The 22,070-nt window shown below is 40.1% G+C and overlaps 1 protein-coding gene across 5 annotated transcripts in view; it reads right to left on the reverse strand.

Annotated features, from left to right (window-relative positions):
- pspc1 (paraspeckle component 1) overlaps positions 1 to 22,070 on the reverse strand; it is an 81,544-nt gene that overhangs the window by 23,584 nt on the left and 35,890 nt on the right. For all 5 annotated transcript variants that reach the window (XM_057332873.1, XM_057332874.1, XM_057332875.1 and 2 more), the window contains exons 2-4: positions 1,145 to 1,446; positions 740 to 835; positions 460 to 656 (exon numbers count right to left, since the gene is read on the reverse strand). In XM_057332873.1, coding sequence (XP_057188856.1) covers positions 460 to 656; positions 740 to 835; positions 1,145 to 1,446 — 595 coding nt within the window. The remainder of the gene's footprint in view (positions 1 to 459; positions 657 to 739; positions 836 to 1,144; positions 1,447 to 22,070) is intronic.

Below are 22,070 nucleotides of genomic sequence, written 5' to 3' on the forward strand. Positions count from 1 at the left end.
GTTATGTTTATTCCTTGTTTGAGTTCCTGTTTCCCCACCCCAGGAGTATTATTTAAATAAAAGTATTTTTGTCTACTTTGCTGCCTGCAATTGGGTTCTTCCCTCCCCGTTCTTGACACAGTAAGTACTGTCACAGTATGTGATTTCGAATGCAGGGTCTGTCATCATCATCATGTTTTAGATGTGTAACAATATAAAGCTGGCTTTTGAAGTATAAAAGAAAAAAGGCAGCTTTATTACACTTTGATTTTATTTTAAAGTGAAACTGTCTTCAAATTATATTGAAGCCTAATGAGTCAGGTTTTGAAATGTGAATGATTGGAACGCATCTGCCACATTTGCTGTTTGTTCTGTTACAGAATTTATAAACATACTGTACATATTTTTCAGAAAAATATTTCCTAAAATACAGTTCTTATAATACCCTTTTTATCATTTGAGTGTATGATTGCATATTACCTTGTCTCATCATCATGAGCTGATGCTCATGTTTGGCAGCCTCCATTTCAGCCTCCAATTTCTCTTTAGCCTCTATTATGTTCCGGTCCACTTGCTCCTTCTGTTGTTTTTCAATATTATCCAGAGCTTTCCAGCGTGATGAGTACTCAAACTCAAAAGTGCCTGGCTCTGCAAAATGTGGTGGGTGCTCCCTTTCCCTAAATTGCACATACTTATTGTTAATTTCCTTTGCTTTCACCTATTGATATTTTTTCATTTTAAATATGGAACAAAGACACACTTGTAATATTGTGCAGATTTTTGCAACAGCTTTTCTGGGAGACCATCTTCATCTTCAAACTGTTCTTTTGGCTCAAGAATGACTGGACAAGGAGACCTAAATGTTAGAAAAATTATACACATTATAGCCTTCATTTACTAAATGTCAGATAAATTAATACATAGGAATTACATGACCAGAATTCAACTTTTCAACAGTGTTTTTAGCGACAAGTTAAACAAAAAATACATGGAAATTGAAAATGAAGTAATGGTAAGTTTATGTGAATTAATGCAGCTTTACACAAAATATGACAAGTAGTCATATTATAAATTCCTTGATAAATATTAGAATGTTTGAATTATAACTTAACACTAAAACAGCTTTATAAAATGTGTTGTCACATTATTTAGTGTTTTTTATTACGCTGTAAGCAGAAGAGCTCCATCTGCACAGTGATCCAAAGCTTTCCGGGCATCAGATTTGTTGGCAAATTCCACAATACCCTTGCCTGTGGGTCGGCCATGGTCATCAACAACCACAACTGTGCGCTCAACTGGACCAAACTGGGAGAAGGCCTGTTCCAACAACTCATTGGACACCACTGGAGAAAGGTTTCGCACCGTGAGGGCTGCTCCATGTGTGGCAAAACGGATATAAATGGTCCTATTCCTTATTACTGTGCCATCCAATTCAGCCTTAGCAATCTCGGCAAGTGTTCTTGTCTCCTAAATAAGTGAAATAAGTATTTATATGCCACAACCATAAAGTTTACAGACATTTTTCAACAAGATTGCTGTGTGGTTCACTAACAAACACCTTATGATAAATCAACAGTATTATCTCTTTCTATAAGTATTAAAAGGAATAACAACATTTGTTTTAAAAGTAATTTTATGTGTGCATGAGACAACCAGATAATAACAGATGATTTAGATGTCCAAAAAGATGGAACACAATTTGTATAATGGGGTTGATAGACAAGAAAAAAAATGTAGCTGACAGAATGATGGATTGAAAGAGCGTAACTAATAGATGGAAGGACTTTTAGCATGATGTCAAACTAGGGCTGGGGAAAATCAATTTTCAATTAATTGTGATTGTGTGAATTGTGAAAACAAGTTCATATTCACTTTTAAGCAATACAACAGTAATATTTGTACATGTATTTCAGAAAAGTTCAAAAATTATTATTTTTATGTGATGACCATTATTTTTATCACAGTTTCCATGTGTCTTGTCTTTCTGTCAGTCTTTCACATTTGCTGTTGAATGACTATGTCACTCCTGAGGTTTGATTTTGTTGGAATTCAACAGACACTGGACTGGAATGGCCACAATACATCTAGAAATGGTGATTCGACATCAACATTAGGAATGGTCTCTTTATTTTTTCCGCGGCTGTATATATTAACAAAAAAATTCACAAGTGTAAAATACAATTATATTCTCATAAAATACGTTTCACAAACGATAAATGCAATTCACAGATGTACAACTGTGCACAAATGTTTTTAAAGTTTAAAATGTAAAGTTTATCATGAAATGTGAATGTGCAAATTGTCACTCGCATATGGATATGGACTTGCATTGGATTTTTGGGTGTTTTGAGAATCTTCTGGCAGTGCTCCCCCTACCATGTGAGTTGTCAACCTTTTAAGCCAATCAGATTCAAGCTTACCATTCAACCAATCATCGCTTTGGAAATATTTGTACAGTTGGATGTCTGTGAATTGCATTTAGCATTTGTGAAACAAATTTTATGAGAATTTCATTTTATTTTAGGCACGTGTCTATCTCGAACAAATGTCTGTACCACCACACAAGTTTAAATCAAATCTTTATTTGGTCTGCGTTATGGAAGTGATCTGTACATTCTGCTGAACTTTAATTCCTGGAACTAAACTATATAAAAACTAAATAAAATGTGCCTATCTGTCTATCTTGAACAAATGTCTGTTAATAAATAAATACTGTTACATTGCATTCAATTACAAGTAAAAGAACTGGTGTTAAAAAAGTAATTTAGTAAAAGTAAAAAAAAACTACTCAAGAGTACTAGTTAGTTTTTAGCCATCCATCCATCATGAGGTCAGTTTTGTAATTAAAATAATTTATCCAATTGAAGCACTGTTTAATCATGTGTAAGGCCCCTTGTAAAAAAAAACCCAACTCGACCCTAGAGAACTAGGGAATTACAGGCCTATATCGAATCTACCTTTCATATCTAAAGTTCTGGAAAAAGTAGTTTCAACTCAATTATGCTCCTTCCTCCAAAGGAATGACATCAATGAAGAATTCCAGTCTGGATTTAGAGCATGTCACAGTACAGATACTGCTTTGATCAGAGTTACAAATGATCTGCAATTGGTATCTGACCAAGGTTGTATCTCGTTATTGGTGCTGCTGGACCTTAGTGCTGCATTCGATACCATTGACCACAGCACACTCCTACATAGACTGGAAAATTACGTCGGCATTAAGGGAATAGCTTTGAAATGGTTTAAGTCTTATTTATCTGACCGTTTTCAATTTTTAGCAATAAACAATGAGGTGTCACGCAAATCTCAAGTCCAGTACGGTGTACCACAGGGGTCGTAAGGCATCTGCTCTTCGCATTATACATGCTACCTCTAGGAGATATTATAAAGCGACACGGAGTTAGCTTTCACTGTTATGCTGATGATACTCAACTTTATATTTCCTCGAAGCCTAATGAAACACAGCAGTTCCATCGAATAATGGAATGCATAGTCGATATGCAGAGTCAATATCTCAGCTTTCTTGTAGCTCAGTGGTAAGAGCATGGCGTTAACAACACCAATGAACACCAATGTCGTGGGTTCGATCCCAGGGGATTGCACACACTTAGAAACAAATGTATAGGATAATGCAATTTAAGTTGCTATGGATAAAAGCGTCTGCCAAATGCATAAATGTAAATGATATAAAAAAACTGGATGAGTAACAACTTTTTATTACTGAACTCGGACAAAACAGAAGTGTTACTTATTGGACCGAAAACCGCCATACGTAACAACCAAGAATACTGCTCAACTATTGACGGATGTTCCATAAAACCCTCGTCGTCAGCTAAGAATCTTGGCATTCTATTCGATAGTAATCTGACATTTGAGAGCCACGTAGCCAACACCTGTAAAATTGTGTTTTTCCATTTTAAGAGTATATTTTAACTACGTCATATGCTGTCACTGTCAGATGCAGAGAAGTTAATTCATGCATTCATGACATGAAGATTAGATTACTGTAATGCACTGTTAGGTGGTTGCCCTGCAGGCTTATTACAAAAACTCCAATTGGTCCAAAACGCGGCAGCTCGAGTTCTTACACGTACAAAAAAGTATGAGCATATTACCCGGTTCTGTCAACCTTGCACTGGTTACCTATAAAGCATCGCATTAACTTAAAAATCTTGCTTATTACCTATAAAGCCCTACATGGTTTAGCTCCTCAGTACTTGAGTGAACTCCTCTTGTATTACAGTCCTTCACGTGCATTACGCTCTCAGGCGTCCTGTCAGTTGGTAATACCTAGAATTTCAAAATCAAGTGCAGGTGGTAGATCATTTTCCTATCTAGCGCCTCAACTTTGGAATAGTCTTCACTGCACTGTCCGGGAGGCAGACACACTCTGTCAGTTTAAATCTAGACTAAAGACGCATCTTTTTAATCGTGCATACACTACTCTTCCATAATATAAATCCTCTGAGGGTTTAGGCTGCATTAGTTAGATCAACCGGAACCAAAAACACAACTGATGTACTTGTTGCATCAAAGAGTTCAGAACAGTACTCTACTCTCAGCCAGTCTTGTCTCATTGTTCCAAGGTTACCACAGCGAGCAGGATGCAGTTCATGGCCTGACCTGATGGTAGAGCGGAGAATGGGAAGCAGCGACCTGACAAGAGCTGAGATGATAGAGCTGGATAAAAAAGGACGCGGTCTCTTGACACGTCTTCACCACAAAATTTCAAATGCTATTAGATTATTAATGATAATCTTAAACTATAATTTACCTCATTAGTAAGTTTATTTATTTTATTTAGCCTTGGTGTGCAAGCTCTCTGGAGCTTGTGCAGAGGCAGCAGCTTTTGCCAGAGGGGAACTGGAATCCCCTGGTTGGGCCTGGGTTCTCCTGAGGTTTTTTTTCTCGATTAGAGTTTTGGGTTCCTCGCCACCATTTGCATACTGTTTTTTGCACTATTTGCCTGGCCGGGGGGCTGCTTTAGAATTTTAAAGTTTTACTTAATTAATATTGCATATAGGAATTTATAGTCTGTTATATTTGACCTGTGCTTCTCTCTCCTTTATCTTAAATGTGTGCTCTCACTGAGCGTGTGTGTGTGCGTGCGTGCGCGTGTGTCTGTGTGTGCATACTTGTCTGTGTACGTGTGTGTGTGCGTGCGCGTCCGTGTGTGTGTGTCTATGTCTATGTGTGTTAGTACGTGTGCATATTGTGTGTGTGGAGTGTTTTGTATGTGGGTATGTCTGTCTTCTGTGTTTTCAACTTTTTCTTATTTTTGCAGGTACAACTTTAATTGTTTTGCTTATAGTCAATATGTCTTATGTACAGCTGCTTTGTAACAATGAAAATTGTAAAAAGCGCTATATAAATAAAGTTGAGTTGAGTTGAGAGTTGACTATAGCGTCAGTATTTTTGGCCCAAATGTACACCATATCCACCTTAGGCAGCAAGCTACGAACATTTAGATGAATAAAACCCAATTCAGACCTTGAGTTTAGCTCGCCTGGTGTAGTGAAATTTGAAACAGCATGAGGTCCTGGGTTTGGAGAAACATTTCCAGACATCAATAACATTATTAATATTAACCTCCTTCGTTTAACAGCATTACTCACTTTAGTTCTAGTCATCGGCCCCAGACAATTAAACATATTAAGCGTACAATAATTTACTTCTCTAGATAAGGCGCATCTTAGGAAATCAAAATACATAAAATTCATGAGGTGTAGCTTCCCATAGTGTTGTCTCAAAATTACAGATTTCTTAAATGCTCTGTAACATGACCGACTCTCTAGGTTTACCAATGTTAAATTACACGATAAGAGTGGTATTGGAGCAAATCGACTGCCACTTGTGTATACTTGACAAAATGTCCAGAACAAACTTAAAAAGAGCATACCTCCAATTATTAAGCGCCACATTCTGTACACCCGTGTGTTGGCGGCCACAAAAGGTCCTAATAAAACTGTATAACAAAGGCGGACACGTACCAAGTCTCTTGTACTCTTAACGAGAATCCCTGCCACGCAGACACAAAGTGCAGACTGATGCCTTTACACGATGTAAAGTGCGGGAATGGTTAGACGGTCCAAATTAAGTTCAATGCAGTGTTCGAATTGTGTCAAGGCTCTTGGGGGGTCCCCTAACCAGTCTTCAAAAGAAAAAAAACAGACAGAGCTGCCAGTTCAAGCATCAATCACATGATAATTTGGATCGTTGTAGTAATTTGACCACATTACACGCATAAATGTCCTTAACATATTGATAATCCATTAAAAGAGATCCACATGAGGTAGAGATTAAAATTTTCTTTGTTTTTTGCAGTTTATTGCTGGTAATTTATTTATTTTCCATTGTAGATTTTTTTAATACGATTTTGCCTAGGTTTGATGTCTTTCTTGCTGAGATTTCACTCATTGTAAAATCTCTTAAACTTATTTAAAGCAATAAGAATAACACGTTTTTCTAAATGTATGATAACATTTTCTTACTAATTGAGATTTTCCTGTCCTCTTATTTTCCTTATTTTTTCTTGTCCTTTCATTCTTGTTCTTTATATTATTGTAATGCGGTGCTGTTCCCTTTTTTTGGAATATTAAAAAAAATCATTGGCGCCAGTGAGGGAGAGGACGCATCACCTCATGCAGAAGCGTATGAGTGTTTTAAGCGTGATTCATCTCCTGATAATGTAGATCAAGTATTTGAAAATAATCCATATGAACCAATGCAGAATAAGAAAAACAAATGTCATTCCTTTGTGCAAAAGCAGAAGCCTTCTCGTCAAAGTCGGAGCTCATGTGTCATGGTCCGTGTCGGAGTATTATCTGGCACAGGGTTTGTTTTGTTTTCTGTCGAGCATGTGGTAGTCGCCAGCTGACGGCTGACCGCGTGCTCGGTGTCTGCGTCATTCTCCCCAACCTCCTGTGTCTGTAAATCTCCTGCACTGGTGTTTTTCCACTCCGCGCCACACACCTGTTTTCACTTTGCTCATCTAGCGATATTATTCCTGTAATTGCCCCACACCTGGTAACCATTCTCTCGTTACGTTCCCTTTATCTACCCTTGTTGTCTCTTGTCCCTTGTCTGACCGTTGCTTGTGTTTAGCCAGCTCAGACTGCCCCAGACGCAGCTGCGGCTCCTCTGAAGTATATTGCTTACCTGTCTTGGTCTTGTCTCAGTCATAGACCTAGTTCTGTCAAGTTTTTTTCAAGTTTCACATTTACCTTTTCCCGTTAGCTCGGCTCTGTCTACCACCTCTTGTCTCCGGCAGCTTCCGTTGGCATCTCGCTCGACAATCACCGGTCTCAGGCAGCTGTCTTCCAGAGAAGTTAAGACCACCACCCTCATCGGAGCCATTCTCCGGACTCTCCACACGGGTTTCGGGCCGAGTGAGGTCCCCAAGCGCTACCGCCCACTACCCAGCACCGGCGACCTATCCTCGGCTCTTCCCGCTGATTTCGCTACCTCCGGTGGATCTAAGATCTCACCGCCGCGGACGGGGACGTTCGAGGTCTGTTTACTCTTGTTGACTTCCTCTGCCTGTGACCAATAAAGCCTTCTGTTTACCCCGCACTTGGGTCGTTTGTGGTTCTGTCATGACATCATGTTTGCAGAAGGGAGCGCAAAATAATCTCTGGGGAATGCGGAAGTTTTCTGAGGTAACGAAAAATATTCTTGGGGAAACGCAAAAGTTTTGCAAAGGAACGCACTTATTTACGCAAATATTTAAAATATTTTCACTCCCTTTCCTATTTTTCCACCACCTCCGTTAGTGGCTCAGTACCGCGTCGCATCTGTTTTGACAATGTGAGATAACATCGGACATAAAGAAAGACTTGCACATCAAAATTATACTAGGCTAACTGTAAAGTTTTAAGATAAACGCTTTCAATATGAGAGGATCCGCACGCATCTTGCATCTCTGTACATGTCTTCATTGAACACTGTGTGGCGCGCTTGAGAATGCATGGATTTTTCAGATAAAAATTACATTTTAGTTTTATGAAATTTGTACAAATAATGTGTTTTGTTTTAGCATGATAATTTGACAAAAAAATAATTTTGTGTTTTAAGTTGTCTAGTTTTAATGAAAAACCAGGGGACCCCCAAGTTCACTATTTTAGACCTCATGAGAGGTTCCTTAAGGCTTATGAGGGGTCCGGGACCACCCCAGCCCCCCCTCAATTCAAACCCTGGTTCAATGTCCCGGTCAAACAAAGCTTTATGATCTTGAAACTTCAGGTTCCAGGCTAAAACGACATCACGCAGTCACGCACAAACAAAATGTCTTGAATCAAACTATGTGTTGGTTGTTCGATGCATCAAACACGAGACGATTAAGTGCTAATCCCGATCGACAGGGCCGTGCGGCTCAGAACTTCCAGACTCAGGTTTTGCGTGATAAGCAAGCCTATGGACCGATACCCCAGCGCAATACAGCAGGCATGAGCAATACAGCAGAAATGGTCAGAGTTTATATCAAAGTCTCGAGCAGGCAAAACTTTGCGCCTTAAGACTCCATGATGAGGCAGAGGCAGGGCATATGATTCACTCATCGACAAGACGTCCAGACGACAGCACATGGTCATGCACGGTTAATTTGACTTGAAACAGCCATCTGCAGATGCAATACGCTGAGTCCCCGTGGGGTACAAGCTGACCGCAGCTCGCCAAGTAAACACGGCGTAGTTGCTGAGTTGTTTTACTGTAAATAAAAGTTGACTTATTTCCCTTTTCACTTTCTTCGAGTTCAATTCGGAGTCAGTAGTCCACATAAAACGTAAAACACCAGAGACAAAATAAAACAATAAAAACAAAGACACGTTCTGACACTAGCAAACTATCGAGCCGCCATCTTGAATTGGTTAATCCCCCAATGGGTAACAGATCCCCCCGAGTAACATGTAACTGTCATGGATCTTCTCCGGAAAAACGCACAGTGCTTCAAGCGCTCTCACGCGCCACCAGCTGGTCATTTTCATAAGAGCACCAGGTATAATTTCAACTGGCTAAAAACGCTTTGGTGGACACAGTTTAATTTATTGATTTATTGGTAAGCATATACCCATTTATGCATTTATGCAAAGATGTTGCCAAACCAGAGAATGAAGTCCATAGGATTCCAGCATTCCTAGATACATAATTTGCATAGCTGTAGTGCAGAGGCGGAGATTATGCTAATTATGAATGACCGTGGATGCGCGCCCTGTTTACGAGTGATTGGAATTCATTAACATAAACACATTTCCCTATCAAATCTGACTTTTACAAAGTATTTGTAAATCCGGAGGAAAGTTTTCGGAAGGTCCGTTTTACGCGCAAATTACTCGAAATTTACACATATATTTACAAATGTGTCATGAATGAGGCCCATTGTGTTTAAATATAACAGTGAGTTTCTACTGGTGTGGAGCAGTGCCAGTGTTTTTAGTGAATTCCTATGAAAGTTGAGCTTCAAATTCCAAAATAACCAATCAAAAAGGGAAAAAATATTTTATAAAAAAATCAGGGCTTGACATACGCATTGTCATGTGGTTGTCCTTCGGACAAGTAAATTTGTTATCCAAGAATAATTAACTTCGGGTACCAGGATTATGTGCGAGACAGTACTAAGAAGATAAGATATACAACCAGCGCCACTTCGAATTTCATTCAACACTTCAAATCCCACAAAATATTGTAAGTGACGAAGTCAGTCCCACTGTTTTCAGCTAGGCTAACGCTAATGTCTTGGTCATTTTAAGAGTTGATCAAAATAATCCAAGGCACTCAAATATTATTGAAGAAATATAAGAAGCCTTTATTTCATCATGGCTTTAATATTTTAAAAACGGGTGACACAAGTACTGCACAACTAGGCATCGCAGCTAATGAGCCTTCCTCAGGGTGTGAGCAACCTGGTCACGCTGTAAGTGACAGGACAAGCAAGAGAGAGAATACTATATATTATACAAGGAGAACGTATCTCACCCAATATTATATATCTTTGATTATATGCCTTTTTGACGTGTGGATGTTGATTTGTATATCTCTGTTCATTTATGATTTTGTTGATTTGTATTTATTTATTTATTTTCGATTTAATTCTATATTGGGTGAGATAAGTTCTCTTTGTATTATTTGAATTATGTTTCATATTGATATAGCTGTACCTAAATACTTTTCATGCTTTAATGTTGGCCTAATTTCAGTTACATTTACATTTTTGGCTATGTAGTTTTAATTTTTATTTATTTTTAGATTTTTATTGTATTAACAACTCAGCTGTATGTGGACACCTTTTGAGTAGAAATGCATATTGCATTTTTTTTGTTGCAAATAAAACTCCCATACTCCTTAACTACTGTAGTTGTAACTTATTTTATTATACATTTAGTTAAATCATCAAACATTTGTATGACTTGCCAGTGACTTGCTTGACCCACACTACGACTTGGCTTGAATTGCTTGACATAAAGCAGTGACTTGACTTGCTTGATTCTCACAGAAATTGACTTGGACTTGCTTGAGACTTGAAGGTTAAGACTCGAGACTTACTTGTGACTTGCACATGTGTGACTTACTCCCACCTCTGCTTGAGTGTCATCGTTAGTAGGACCCAAACCACTCCCTAGCAACCTAACATAGTTAGCATAGCAACCGTTGATCAAGACCTACATCTCTACATCAGAAGATTGTATGGACATGGAAGTGGGCTCTTTTAACTCATGTTAGCGAACCGGAACAAAAATTATATGTGTGTACTATATGTGCATGTGTGTGTAAGCATGCATAGTAGGGCTGTGTATTGGCAAGTGCCTCCCGATACGATACATACCTGTATCATGATAGATGGGTCACGATACAATATATTGCTATATATTTCGATACGATACACATTTGCGATATATTGCAATACTTTAAATAGAAAATGTAAAAAGTAGAGCTAGAAATACAACATGCTGTGCACCACCAGGGGGTTTCTGCAAGGATAAGTGTAAAAACATCCCTTACCTCTGCAGAGTGGCCATGATGTGCGATGCATGGACCTTTAGATCAGAGCTTTGGGTTCTCAAACTGTGGATTGCGCCCCTCAAGTGGGTAGCACAGGGGAATAAGGTGGGTCACGCAAGTCACTTGGCTGTTGTGGTGTAATACAGTTAAAACAATGAACATGGGCAGTATAAAACCCCTGGTTCATCCGTGCTGTAAATGCGCTGGTGTCACATCCGTGAAAGCACAATAAATGTCATTGTTACTTTTCTTAGTAAACTTTTTGTCTAATGCACTGCAGTAGCCAAGTGACTTGTGTCATGAGTTGCGAAGCCTACAAACAGCATTATTTTATATAGCTCATTACTCCATTACTTATTTTGAAAACCAAAGCACACCCACACATCAGCTCTGAGAGCTCGAAGCATTCTTATATTTTTCGCCATGCTCGCTTCCACTTACTTTTGGCCATATGTATACGACATGATTAAAAAAAATTAGTAGATAGTAGAGGTATCACTATCGATACACTATCGAAAAAAAATTATTGCGATAGTTACATGTATCAATAGTTTTGCACAGCCCTAATGCATAGTCTGTATGAAGCAATACTGACCATCTCTGTCACTTTTCTGGGTGTGGGGGACTATCGTCCATCGTGGGTGTATTAAGGGCTCAACATACTACATTCGAAATTGAAAAACGACTGTCTGTGACCTGATTTCGAACAAAATCTGGTCCAAACGACAATTCGTTTCACTAGTTCGCCGCAGCAAACCAAACAGAACTTTCCGGGAAAGTCATGTTTCATGAAAATCTGACTTTTTCAATGTTTAAGTGCTATAATCGGGTGTCTGGTGCATCTACCAACTCAGAAAACTTGAAAAATGACAATCTAGTAACTTTGTTTACGTGAGCCTATCTCTGCAAGCCTGTGAGAAAACAAGCCGTTCAGATTTCGCTCGCTTTCTGACGTAGATAGTCGTTCTTATTGTAATATTACCGCCCCCTTTTCTGAACGTGTCCACCCATGGCGCTGCCGCCATTTTTGTTTTCGCAAGCGACATATGTGAATTAGTTCCGACACCATGGCAAAAGTAAGCAAAGCATGCTAAGTGTTCTGTTGTTGGCTGCACAGAGCAGCACAGAACACTGTTCCCAGCCTGACAGGAGAGCAATGGATTTATTTTGTTTTCAATGGAAATCCACCAGACTGAACGAGGCAAAGCTGCAAATAAAGACATTGTAAGTACCGTTATTTTTTAAGTAAGACCTCAGGGACCTGTGGCAACTTAAAAGCACGGAGGGCCAGTCAAGGCCCTCCGTGCTAGGATCTCAGTGATCCTCAACTGCACACCTAACCCAGTGCCTCCACCCTCCGTCGCCGCCGAGCCGTGGGGGAAAAGACCGAGGCAGCCACGTGCTGTAGGCCCCTCTAATGAACGCATGTCGACCTCTGTCCCGCATGCTCATCATTTAAGAGGACCGCCAGTGTCCTACGATGAGCCCAGCCTGTGCCCCGTGGAGGATGCGCAGGATATGGTGTCGTTTGGAGCTGCGGCGGGAGACGGTGACGACAGTGATAGAGCCACGCCATCTGCGGCTTCTGGTTCGGATGATTGGCCGTCCCACTGCACTGAAGCACGTGAGTCTCCAGCCCCGGTTGAAGAAGAGCTGGCGAGAATCCTCACCGAAGCTGTTCAAAACTTGGGGCTCGAATGGTCACCCCCTGAACAACCGGCCAAGAACAGATTGGACATGCAGTTTCTGCAGTCGGGTCGCCAGGCTGCCCCACCCCAGACACCCGCGCCTTTCTTTCCTGAGGTACATGACGAGATCTCACGCTCGTGGTGCTGCCCCTATTCTACCCGGATCCAACCGGCGGGATCGCGCATGTTTTATTCCGTCGACGGGCAGCTGGACAAGCAGCATCGGCGGTTCACACAATGGTGGTTCTCCAGGCTTTTCAAGCCAGGATGCTCCAGACACTGGATGAAGAGGGGCAGGACTCAGATTCCTTCAAGAAGCTGCGCTCTGCTACCGACTTGGCGCTCAGAGCTACAAAAATGACGGCCCAGGACATTGGTCACTGTATGGGCAGCCTGATCACGCTGCAGAGGCACCTCTGGCTGACGCTGACGGAGTCTGAAAATGCCCAGCTGCTAGATGCATCCATTTCTCCGCAAGGCTTATTCGGCGATGCGGTGGGCTCCTTTTCGGAGAAGTTCATGGAGGCTCAGAAGCAGTCGAAAGCCCTAAGCCATTTCCTGCCTAAGAGAGAGCGGCCGGCTGCAGTCCCGCCGCGATCCAGATCTTCGTCTGCACAGCGCTTTAAGCGGCACGAAAGACCGCCTTATGTTCATCATGCTGGCGTGAGGACAGATTCAGAGCCGGCTGTGAGACCGAAGGCAAGACAGATGGGGCCCCATCCTTCGAAACCAGTGCCGGACCCACAGCAGCGTTCCTGATGGGAGTGGTTCGAGGAGGAAGCGGCCGCTCGGAGAAGCGACCGCGGAGCCGTCGCACAAGAAAGTTCGTCTTGCTGTGTTAAATCCGTCTGTTCCCTTGCATGCCGCAGGCGACAGCGAGAAATGTTTGATGTGTTATATGCCAATAAAGTTTGCAAAAAAGATCAAACCAAACAATGTTCACATTCAGAGCTCTTTTCCTCCTCATTGTCTTTTCCCATTACGAGATGTAAGCGGAGTCCCGCTCTCAAGCGGCGTTCCGCAGGGCACGAGCCCAGCGTGCTGTCTCGGTCTGAACGCGAGTACTCCCTCGGCACACGCCGATGGACCAGCTGGTGTAGAGGACAGCAGCCTAACCAGTCGGATGGTCAACCACTCTCTGTTATCAGACGGCGGCCTGTTCCGGACGTGTCACATCACGCTTCAACCCCTCTCGCACTACGCGGACGCGTGGCGCATGCTTCCAGGAGTGTCGGAATGGGTAAAGTGCACGGTCATAAGTGGGTATACACTTCAATTTGCACGCAGACCACCCCGTTTCAGCGGTGTAATGATGTCAGACGTGCCGGACAAGGAAGCGCCAATTTTACGAGCAGAGATTCATTCTCTCCCAGAGAAACAGGCGATAGAAGAAGTTCCCGCGGAGGATGTGGAGAGCGGTCTTTACAGCCGCTACTTCTGTCGTGGCGAAAAGTCGGTCAGCCAATGTTGAAAGAATTCACGAAGACCAGAGAGCCAGGTTTCCAGAGGTTTCAATCTTTATTTGCTCGAGCAAGCAAAGTGAGACACACAGAGTTCATCTGTAGATGCCCAACGAATACATGTCTGACTCCATCTTTTATACATTGTTCTCAAGTTGTTATCACAGTTCAAACCAATCAGGTTTTACCTGCCCTCATCTTCTACCAACCAGTTTTTACATGACATCACTTATTTTTATTAGTCCATCCCCTTATGCCTCGTTACAGTTATATTTCATCCTGCACTTGCTATAGTTATATTTCCGGCCTACCATATTAAGATCTCCGGCCTACCATATTAAGATTTAATTGTAGGGAGCGCTCTCAATAACACATACGTATATCATGTGCTCTTTATCTTGACACCTTTCCGGGGGCTTTCGGACGTCTCAATAACACATACGTATATCATGTGTAATAACACATACGTATATCATGTGCAATAACACATACGTATATCATGTGCTCTTTATCTTGACACCTTTCCGGGGGCTTTCGGACGTCTCAATAACACATACGTATGAGGGGCCGTATAAGCCGAAATTCATTCTAGCACTCTCACACACTCACATTCTCCTCTCACACACTCACATTCTCCTTTCACACACATACATTTTCCCTCTCACACACTCACATTCTCCTTTCACACACATACATTTTCCCTCTCACACACTCACAAATAATGTGGTCGGACCGCGGAGTCGAACTCCTGTCGTTAAAAGCGAGACTGCGCTGCTGCCGCGCACGTGGTCCACTCCTCTACCAAGGCTGACAACTTACAACCATGAACGTACACAGAGTCATGAACGTAAACACTCTCAAAAAGATGCCGTTTGTGCACCTATGATAAACGAAAAGGAGGAAAAGCGTGCCCAATGGAAAAATATCACACAATGAAAGTCTAAACATGATTCGCAATAAAGTTAAAAACAGGAAACGTTATTCAGATCGACATTCTACTACACAGGTCTTACTGTTCATTGGAGGGGCTGGACTGTGTAGAAAAGGCGCTGCTGATTTTAATATTATAGAAAACGCCGCATTTTACGGCGTCTTTGATACACGGAAGCGCCGTCTGCATGACCTGCCTTCCGTTTCCATCATACACCTTCCGTTTTCACTATACTCTCTCACACATACATGCATTCTTCTCTTACATACATATATTTTCTTCTTACATACATTTATAATTTTTAATACTAAATGTATACTTTGAATACGTTTACATAAGAGCAAAATGTATAAATGTGTGCGTAAAAATATATGAATATAAGAGAAAAACGTTAGAATGTGCGCGTTAAAATATGTGAGCACAAGAGGAAAAATGTATGTGTGTGGAAGGAGAATGTGAGTGTGTGTGAAAGGAGAATGTGAGTGTGAAAGGAGAAAAATGTATGTGTGTGAGAGGAAAAATGTATGTGTGAGGATGTAGGGTGAAGGAGAATGAGTAGAATGTACGGTGTGAGAGGAAAAATGTACGTGTGTGAGAGGAAAAATGTACGTGTGTGAGATGGAAAATGTACGTGTGTGAGAGGAAAAATGTGGGTAAGTTGAGTGTGTGAAAGGAGAATGTGAGTGTGTGAGAGGAGAAATGTATGGGAAAGAGAATGTGTGTAGAGGAAGACGGTGTGAAGGAATGTACTGTGTGAAAAAATGACGTGGAGAGGAAAATGTATGTGTGTCGAAAGGAGAATGTGAGTGTGGAAAGAGATGAGGGAGGGAAAATGTATGTGTGTGAAAGGAGAATGTGAGTGTGTGAGAGGAGAATGTGAGTGTGTGAGAGTGCTAGAATGAATTTCGGCTTGTACGGCCCCTCATACATACGTATATCATGTGCAATAACACATACGTATATCATGTGCAATAACACATACGTATATCATAGTGCTTTTATCTTGACACCTTATCCGGGGGCTTTCGGACGATACATTGATTTAACCTTGGTTTTATTAAAAATGAACTCATGGTTTAGTGTGATAATGATAAACAACCCAGCGTTCTTAATAAACTCTCTCTACAAAAGTGTGTGTGGTGTACGTGCAGTTCCTGTCATTAGTTGTGATAAGATATTTGGTGTGTACGCAGGTGTTCAAGTGTTCAAACTCATACATGAGGCCCATAGCCCTTGTTACAATCAGAGAAGTATATGAACTCTATAACTTCCTTTAAATGTATTCTTTAATAAGAAAGCTATTTTATATAAGAAAACTCAGTAATATATTTAGAATATAAGAAAAGTCAATAATATGTCTAGAAAAACCACCAATAATCCCCCCTTTGAGGCTGACAAGCCTCACACTCCAATCAGGTGTTAACCATAAACATAGGATTTAACTAGTAAATTAAAATACAAAAAGATCTATTAATATTAAAAATGTTGATAGTGCAAATCTAGTTTCAAGCGAATACCCCTAAAGTTATAGAAACTGTCATTCTCATTAGCTATCATCCATAAGCTTGCAAGCATAGGGTTGCGTAAGAATTCCAATCAAACTAATGCAGAATGAAGATGTACATTTGAGCTGGATGTGCAGGCTTGAGTATCACAATCTGCCATACTATTTTCACGCACAACATTCTAGGGTTACAATGTGAAGGGAACACAGATGCGGCATCGGCATGATCAGATAGAGAATGCCCTGTTCAACTGAAGAGCACGACTGAAATACCACTCGTTAAAGAGTACACAATTTGCCACAACGACATTGAGAGAGGGCTACAACAAGCCACCTACCACCCTCAAAGGAAAGATATTTGCAAGTCACATGCAGTTGAGACTGAAAATTTGCATATCTCGATTCTGAGCTCAATGGCAAATTGACTGACTGGACATCATGCCTTGACCACTTGCAGTGGTGTATGGTTGGGTTCTTGCACCTTAGGCTATCAATGATGTTAAATGCACGCTATGAGCATGTTTTGATGTCCATCCTTATACCAATGTACCATCAATGCTACTTCGAGGATATCACGCACAAGTGAATCATTCATTGGTCTGACATCATGATTCACTGTACTAGTGCCCAAGTCACCAGCTCACCGAGACATCTTGGGTTGCGGGAGCTTCGTGCCTGAGCACATCTGCAATTTCTAATATGGGCAATCTAAAGGCTAGCCCTTGTTAATCAATGCCACTAGATAACATTGAGGCGAGGCAAACACCGTATAGAGTGTCATAATCCTGTGGTATAAAAACCTTACTCTAAAATAAAATGCAATAATAACAAGTCCGCAATGTAGCATCATAATTTTTCATGATTGGTGAACAATCACTCATTGATCCAGTCCCAGTTAAAAGTTCTGAGGTACCTCAGATTTGGTCAAGTTTCAACATAAATGAATGTTTTCATCCTTCTGATGAGATGTCCATCCGTGTCGTTCTCTGGAATATAAGTGCAACAAGTTTCTCGATGACAGCACAAACTCCTCCTTTCGCTGCTGTCAATTGATCCAATACCAAGCGATCTTGCAACACAGTCAATCGTAGTCCACGTAGCTCCTCCTTGATGCTTTCATGACGATGTTCGCGGTATTCAGGAACGATGTAATTCAAATCTGGTGATCTCAACTTCATTCATCAAGAGCTCATCCCACATAGGACTAAAAGCAGCTGAAACTTTCTCAGCCACTGTCCAGATGTGATGATTCTATGGCACGGGCTATTAGATAAGAAATCAAACAGTCCTCTGCGTGTCCTCTGTTGTCGTGTAATCGTTTCATGTGGTATGATGATCGCTCCACCATGTAGTTGTACAAAGAACACAGTCCTGTCCATTCTCTAGGTAATGTAGGTATACTCTGTATCCACAAGCCAGTAATGTTCTTGCAACACTCCAGCTCCTTGTCCATCTGGTATGTGTAGTGAAGACAAGCCGCTACACACTGATTCTTGGTCCGTTCAGCGCAAGATAAGAACTCAAGTGCCATTATTGTTTGTGTCAAATTAGGTTGGTTCCATTCATTACATCCACTTTTAAAGGATATATTAATGCTGTCATCCTCAGACATGTCAGACACTTCTGTCGGGTAGTCTGATTAGTTGTAACTCCATTATGAACAGTAGAGCACTTTACCTTGGAATCTTTCCCACACGATGTAGTCCCTTGGATCTTTCGTAGCACCCAACTTGTCTGGTAGTGTCGAACTGTAGCCACTTGACCAAACACACGGTTGATAATCTTCACCTTTTCAATGGTTTCATTGCATGTTGTCTGAAATACAAAGTGTCAGATGCTGTGAAGGACGCTGCTGCTACTGCTACTGAGCCAAGTTCTCCACTGTGTCTGGGTCCTGATGAGGCCACAATCTCCTGCCGCTGTGCTATGAGGAAACTGTGCACAGACATAACAGTTCCTTGGTTGTTGATTCTCACGTGTGGTTAGTCAATTTCCACCACAGGTTGTCTGCATAATGGTTGGAGATCCTCCTTATGGTCCATCCAGGTGTCCAAGGATCTGTTCAAGAGTTCATCAGATGTCTTTTTTGTCTATTCTGTATTGGCTGTGGTGTCCAGTGTAATTCACAGCATCAAAACTTTCTGGATCAAAAAAGTCATTGGTGTGTTTGAAACAATGTGTCTTTCGTATGTTGACTTCAGTTTTCCTGGAATGATGATCTTCTTCTGATAGTAAAAGTCACTCAGGTTTCAAAGTTGTTTTCACCATCTTTTGTCGACTCATCATGTTGTGAAGTAGTTTGATTAGAGGTATCTTTGGTCTTGTTTTCGTTTATCGTGTTTTGATACAGAATCAGTGGCAGACACATGCTGTAAAAAACTTGTCATCATTCGTTCTTGCTGTAGTTGATGTTTCATGATCACACAATGTCTTTAATTCAAAACGTTAAGGTTGTAGTAATCTCCAGGTAGTACAATCAAACTTGGTACGCTGTAGAGTTATATGTCCTGTAGCTCTATCAAGCACTGGTCAAATGTGTTGGTCTTGTATGCCCAACCACTGAGCTTGTTCCCAAGATGGTTATAGAGAACTGATGTTGTTCTGCTACTTTAGCAAATGCGGTTGCTAAGATGCTGTTGTTCTGTTGTCCTCTGTCCAAGGAGCTTGTTCCAATGCATATGGATCAAACGGAAATCGTCTGGAATCTGGAGTCTTTAACTCTCGTTGGCTGTGATCATCTATTGTCCAAGGCACTGCTCGTAGATGAAAGGTGAGCCTAATTCTCTGAAGATATTAGTTCTTTGGAGTTATTTTCTGTTGTCAAGATGGATTTTCGATGTGGTCGTGAAGGCTTGTCAAGATGCTTGGATTTTTCGTGTCGTGTTGCCTTGTGCACGCCCAGGGAGCCACACTCCAGCTGGCCCAGATGGCAGTCGTCTGGGTGACGCTGTCTTCAGATTTAACAGCCACTGGCCCTGTACCGTTGGTGCCACCACTTGTAGATCTGCTGCTATGTAGATCAGGTTCAGCAGCTCAGTTGGTTGGCAGCTTCTCGGAATCTGAGCACCAGGTGTACTCGCATAACAGTTTTGATTATATCAATAAAATAATAAATAAAAATACATTTTATATATTTTAGATGCAAAAGCATTAAACAAAACAAAACAAAACAAAACATCTAGCTGTCTGCCTTACCAATTCTATGACGCTATCTATACTAGTCCCCATGTGTGAGTATACAATTATACGCTGCCTCCCTTACTATCCAAAAACAGAGCGAACAGCAAAAGAAAATGCATCAAAAGAAAATGACAGCCCTTTTATATCCATTCTTAGTGTCAAAATGTCAGGGATAAAGTTCAATAAATGTCTGAACATAAAAGAAAAATCTATTTTAATTGTGTTGTATTGACATATTTAAATTAGATAAGATTTGTCAAGTATCAAAATCCCTTTTGTTTTGTAAGTGCGTCAGTGATCAAGCATTACACAGACACTTTGTTTTCTGCAAATAACCAGTTTTTGTCTGATTTTCCAAGTTATTTTACTTCAAGGGGGTTTCCAATTGAATGAATTGCATTCATTAAAAAATAATTAAATAATTATTATATTATTATTTTGAGTTACAAACAAATATAAATTCAAAACCAGACTTAATTTCATTTTCATCCTTAATCTTATTAGGCATATTTCATGGTTGAACAACTGAATCCAGATCAACCAGATCCTCACACTCTGGAAGAATATTTCAGTGCTTAATAAATATCACCAAAATAAACAGCTATATGAACTTAATAAAATATTTTAAAAGCTATTTAAGTGATTTTCCAGTAGGAGTAAGTAAGTAAATTGTATTTATATAACATATTTCCATATAGCAGAGCATCCAAAGTGCTGTTCAATGTAAAATAAAATACCAATTAACAATCAGACAAAACAGACAGCAATAAAATTAAATAAAATAAATGTAAAATTCCAATGAGAAAAGATATGTTTTCATCCTCGATTTAAAAACAATAATGGAAGATGCAAGATGGATGTCCAGGAGGAGTTGGTTCCACAAACGATGGACAGAAAGTTCAGTCACCCTTAGATTTTAACCGACAGCAGGGGACATGTAACAAGCCCTTGTCAATGGATCTTAAAAGTCTGGAAGATGACAAAGGGATAAGAATTATCTTGTACTGAACTTTAAGCTGGGCCAGAAACTAAATGAAGCAAATCTAAAATTGGAATGACCTGGTCATATTTCTTTGCCCCTGGCCTTGCATTTGCATTTTTCTACCAGCTGGAGGCGTGAAAGCCATGACTCAGGGAGACCTGAGTACAGCAAATTACATCTGTCTAATCGTGAGGTTCAAAAGCATGAATGACCTTCTCCAGATCTTGAAAAGTTAAAAACAATTTAAGTTTGGAAATGACCCATAATTGATAAAAATATTTCTTCTACATAACCTATATAAATACTAGATGAAACCTATACTAATCTAGTTGTTTATTCGTGTTAGTTCATTGATAAATTCTAACTAATAGACAGTTAATATTTAAATGGTTTTTAAATATTTATTAAATCCGTTGACATGAACTATTGAGATGAAGAACAGCTTTAGGAGTATTACCCATTGTTGGCTAACTAATGTTTAGAAACGGAACCTAGTTGTAAAGTGATATCAAAGCTGGTAAGCGGCATGTTGGCCTGTCATAAAATAAATCAAACTGCATAGGCTATTGTTATCATTCCCCTTTGGGTAGGGACGGGTCCCTGCCAATAATCAGGAAACACTAAATGGTCCTTATCAATAATTTCAAACAAACAATTAATCTACACATATATAACCACTGATGTCCGTCCGTGCCTTGTGTTTTTTACTAATTACTTATGTTATTCAACATTTATTTATCCAGGAATCATTTAACTGAAATGAAAAATCTTTTACAATCGTATTTTGAAAAATAGCTCAGTTTGTGTTACACAAATGGTTAAGTTTTATTTTCTGCAATGTATCGCCAATAGGATAGGTTTTGCCTTCGTTGAGTTCCACATTAAACCACATTGCTTAATGATTGGCTTTATTCCAACTTAAACGTTAGCTAAATATAGTTGAATATCATGCAACCAATTGTTTCATATGCGTTTATTATATATTATTTTATATCCATTTTTCTAAATTATTATCTAAAAATAATGTTTCTGTCTAACCGTTAGTGATCAGTACAGCTGTTTCAGGCAATAAAAATTTATATCATGAACATGATATAAAGATTAAGCAAACCAAAGTAAGCCACTTAAACATTCTCTTAATTGCTTCTGTTTATGGAATTTGTAATGAGTATAGTAAGCTATATCTTAGCAATGTGCTCATATGAAATGTATTAATGCATTATTATGTCAGGTCAGGTGACAACAGTCCTGTCATGTTGTGGATAGACAGGGTCACAGTTTATTAGGCTTTTTAAAACATGATTATGCTAAAGTTATATTAAGGCTGCACTGTTATAAAGGTCTATTAATAACT

This window comes from Triplophysa rosa, linkage group LG4 (genome assembly GCF_024868665.1).
Source record: "Triplophysa rosa linkage group LG4, Trosa_1v2, whole genome shotgun sequence".
NCBI classification, from domain to species: domain Eukaryota; kingdom Metazoa; phylum Chordata; class Actinopteri; order Cypriniformes; family Nemacheilidae; genus Triplophysa; species Triplophysa rosa.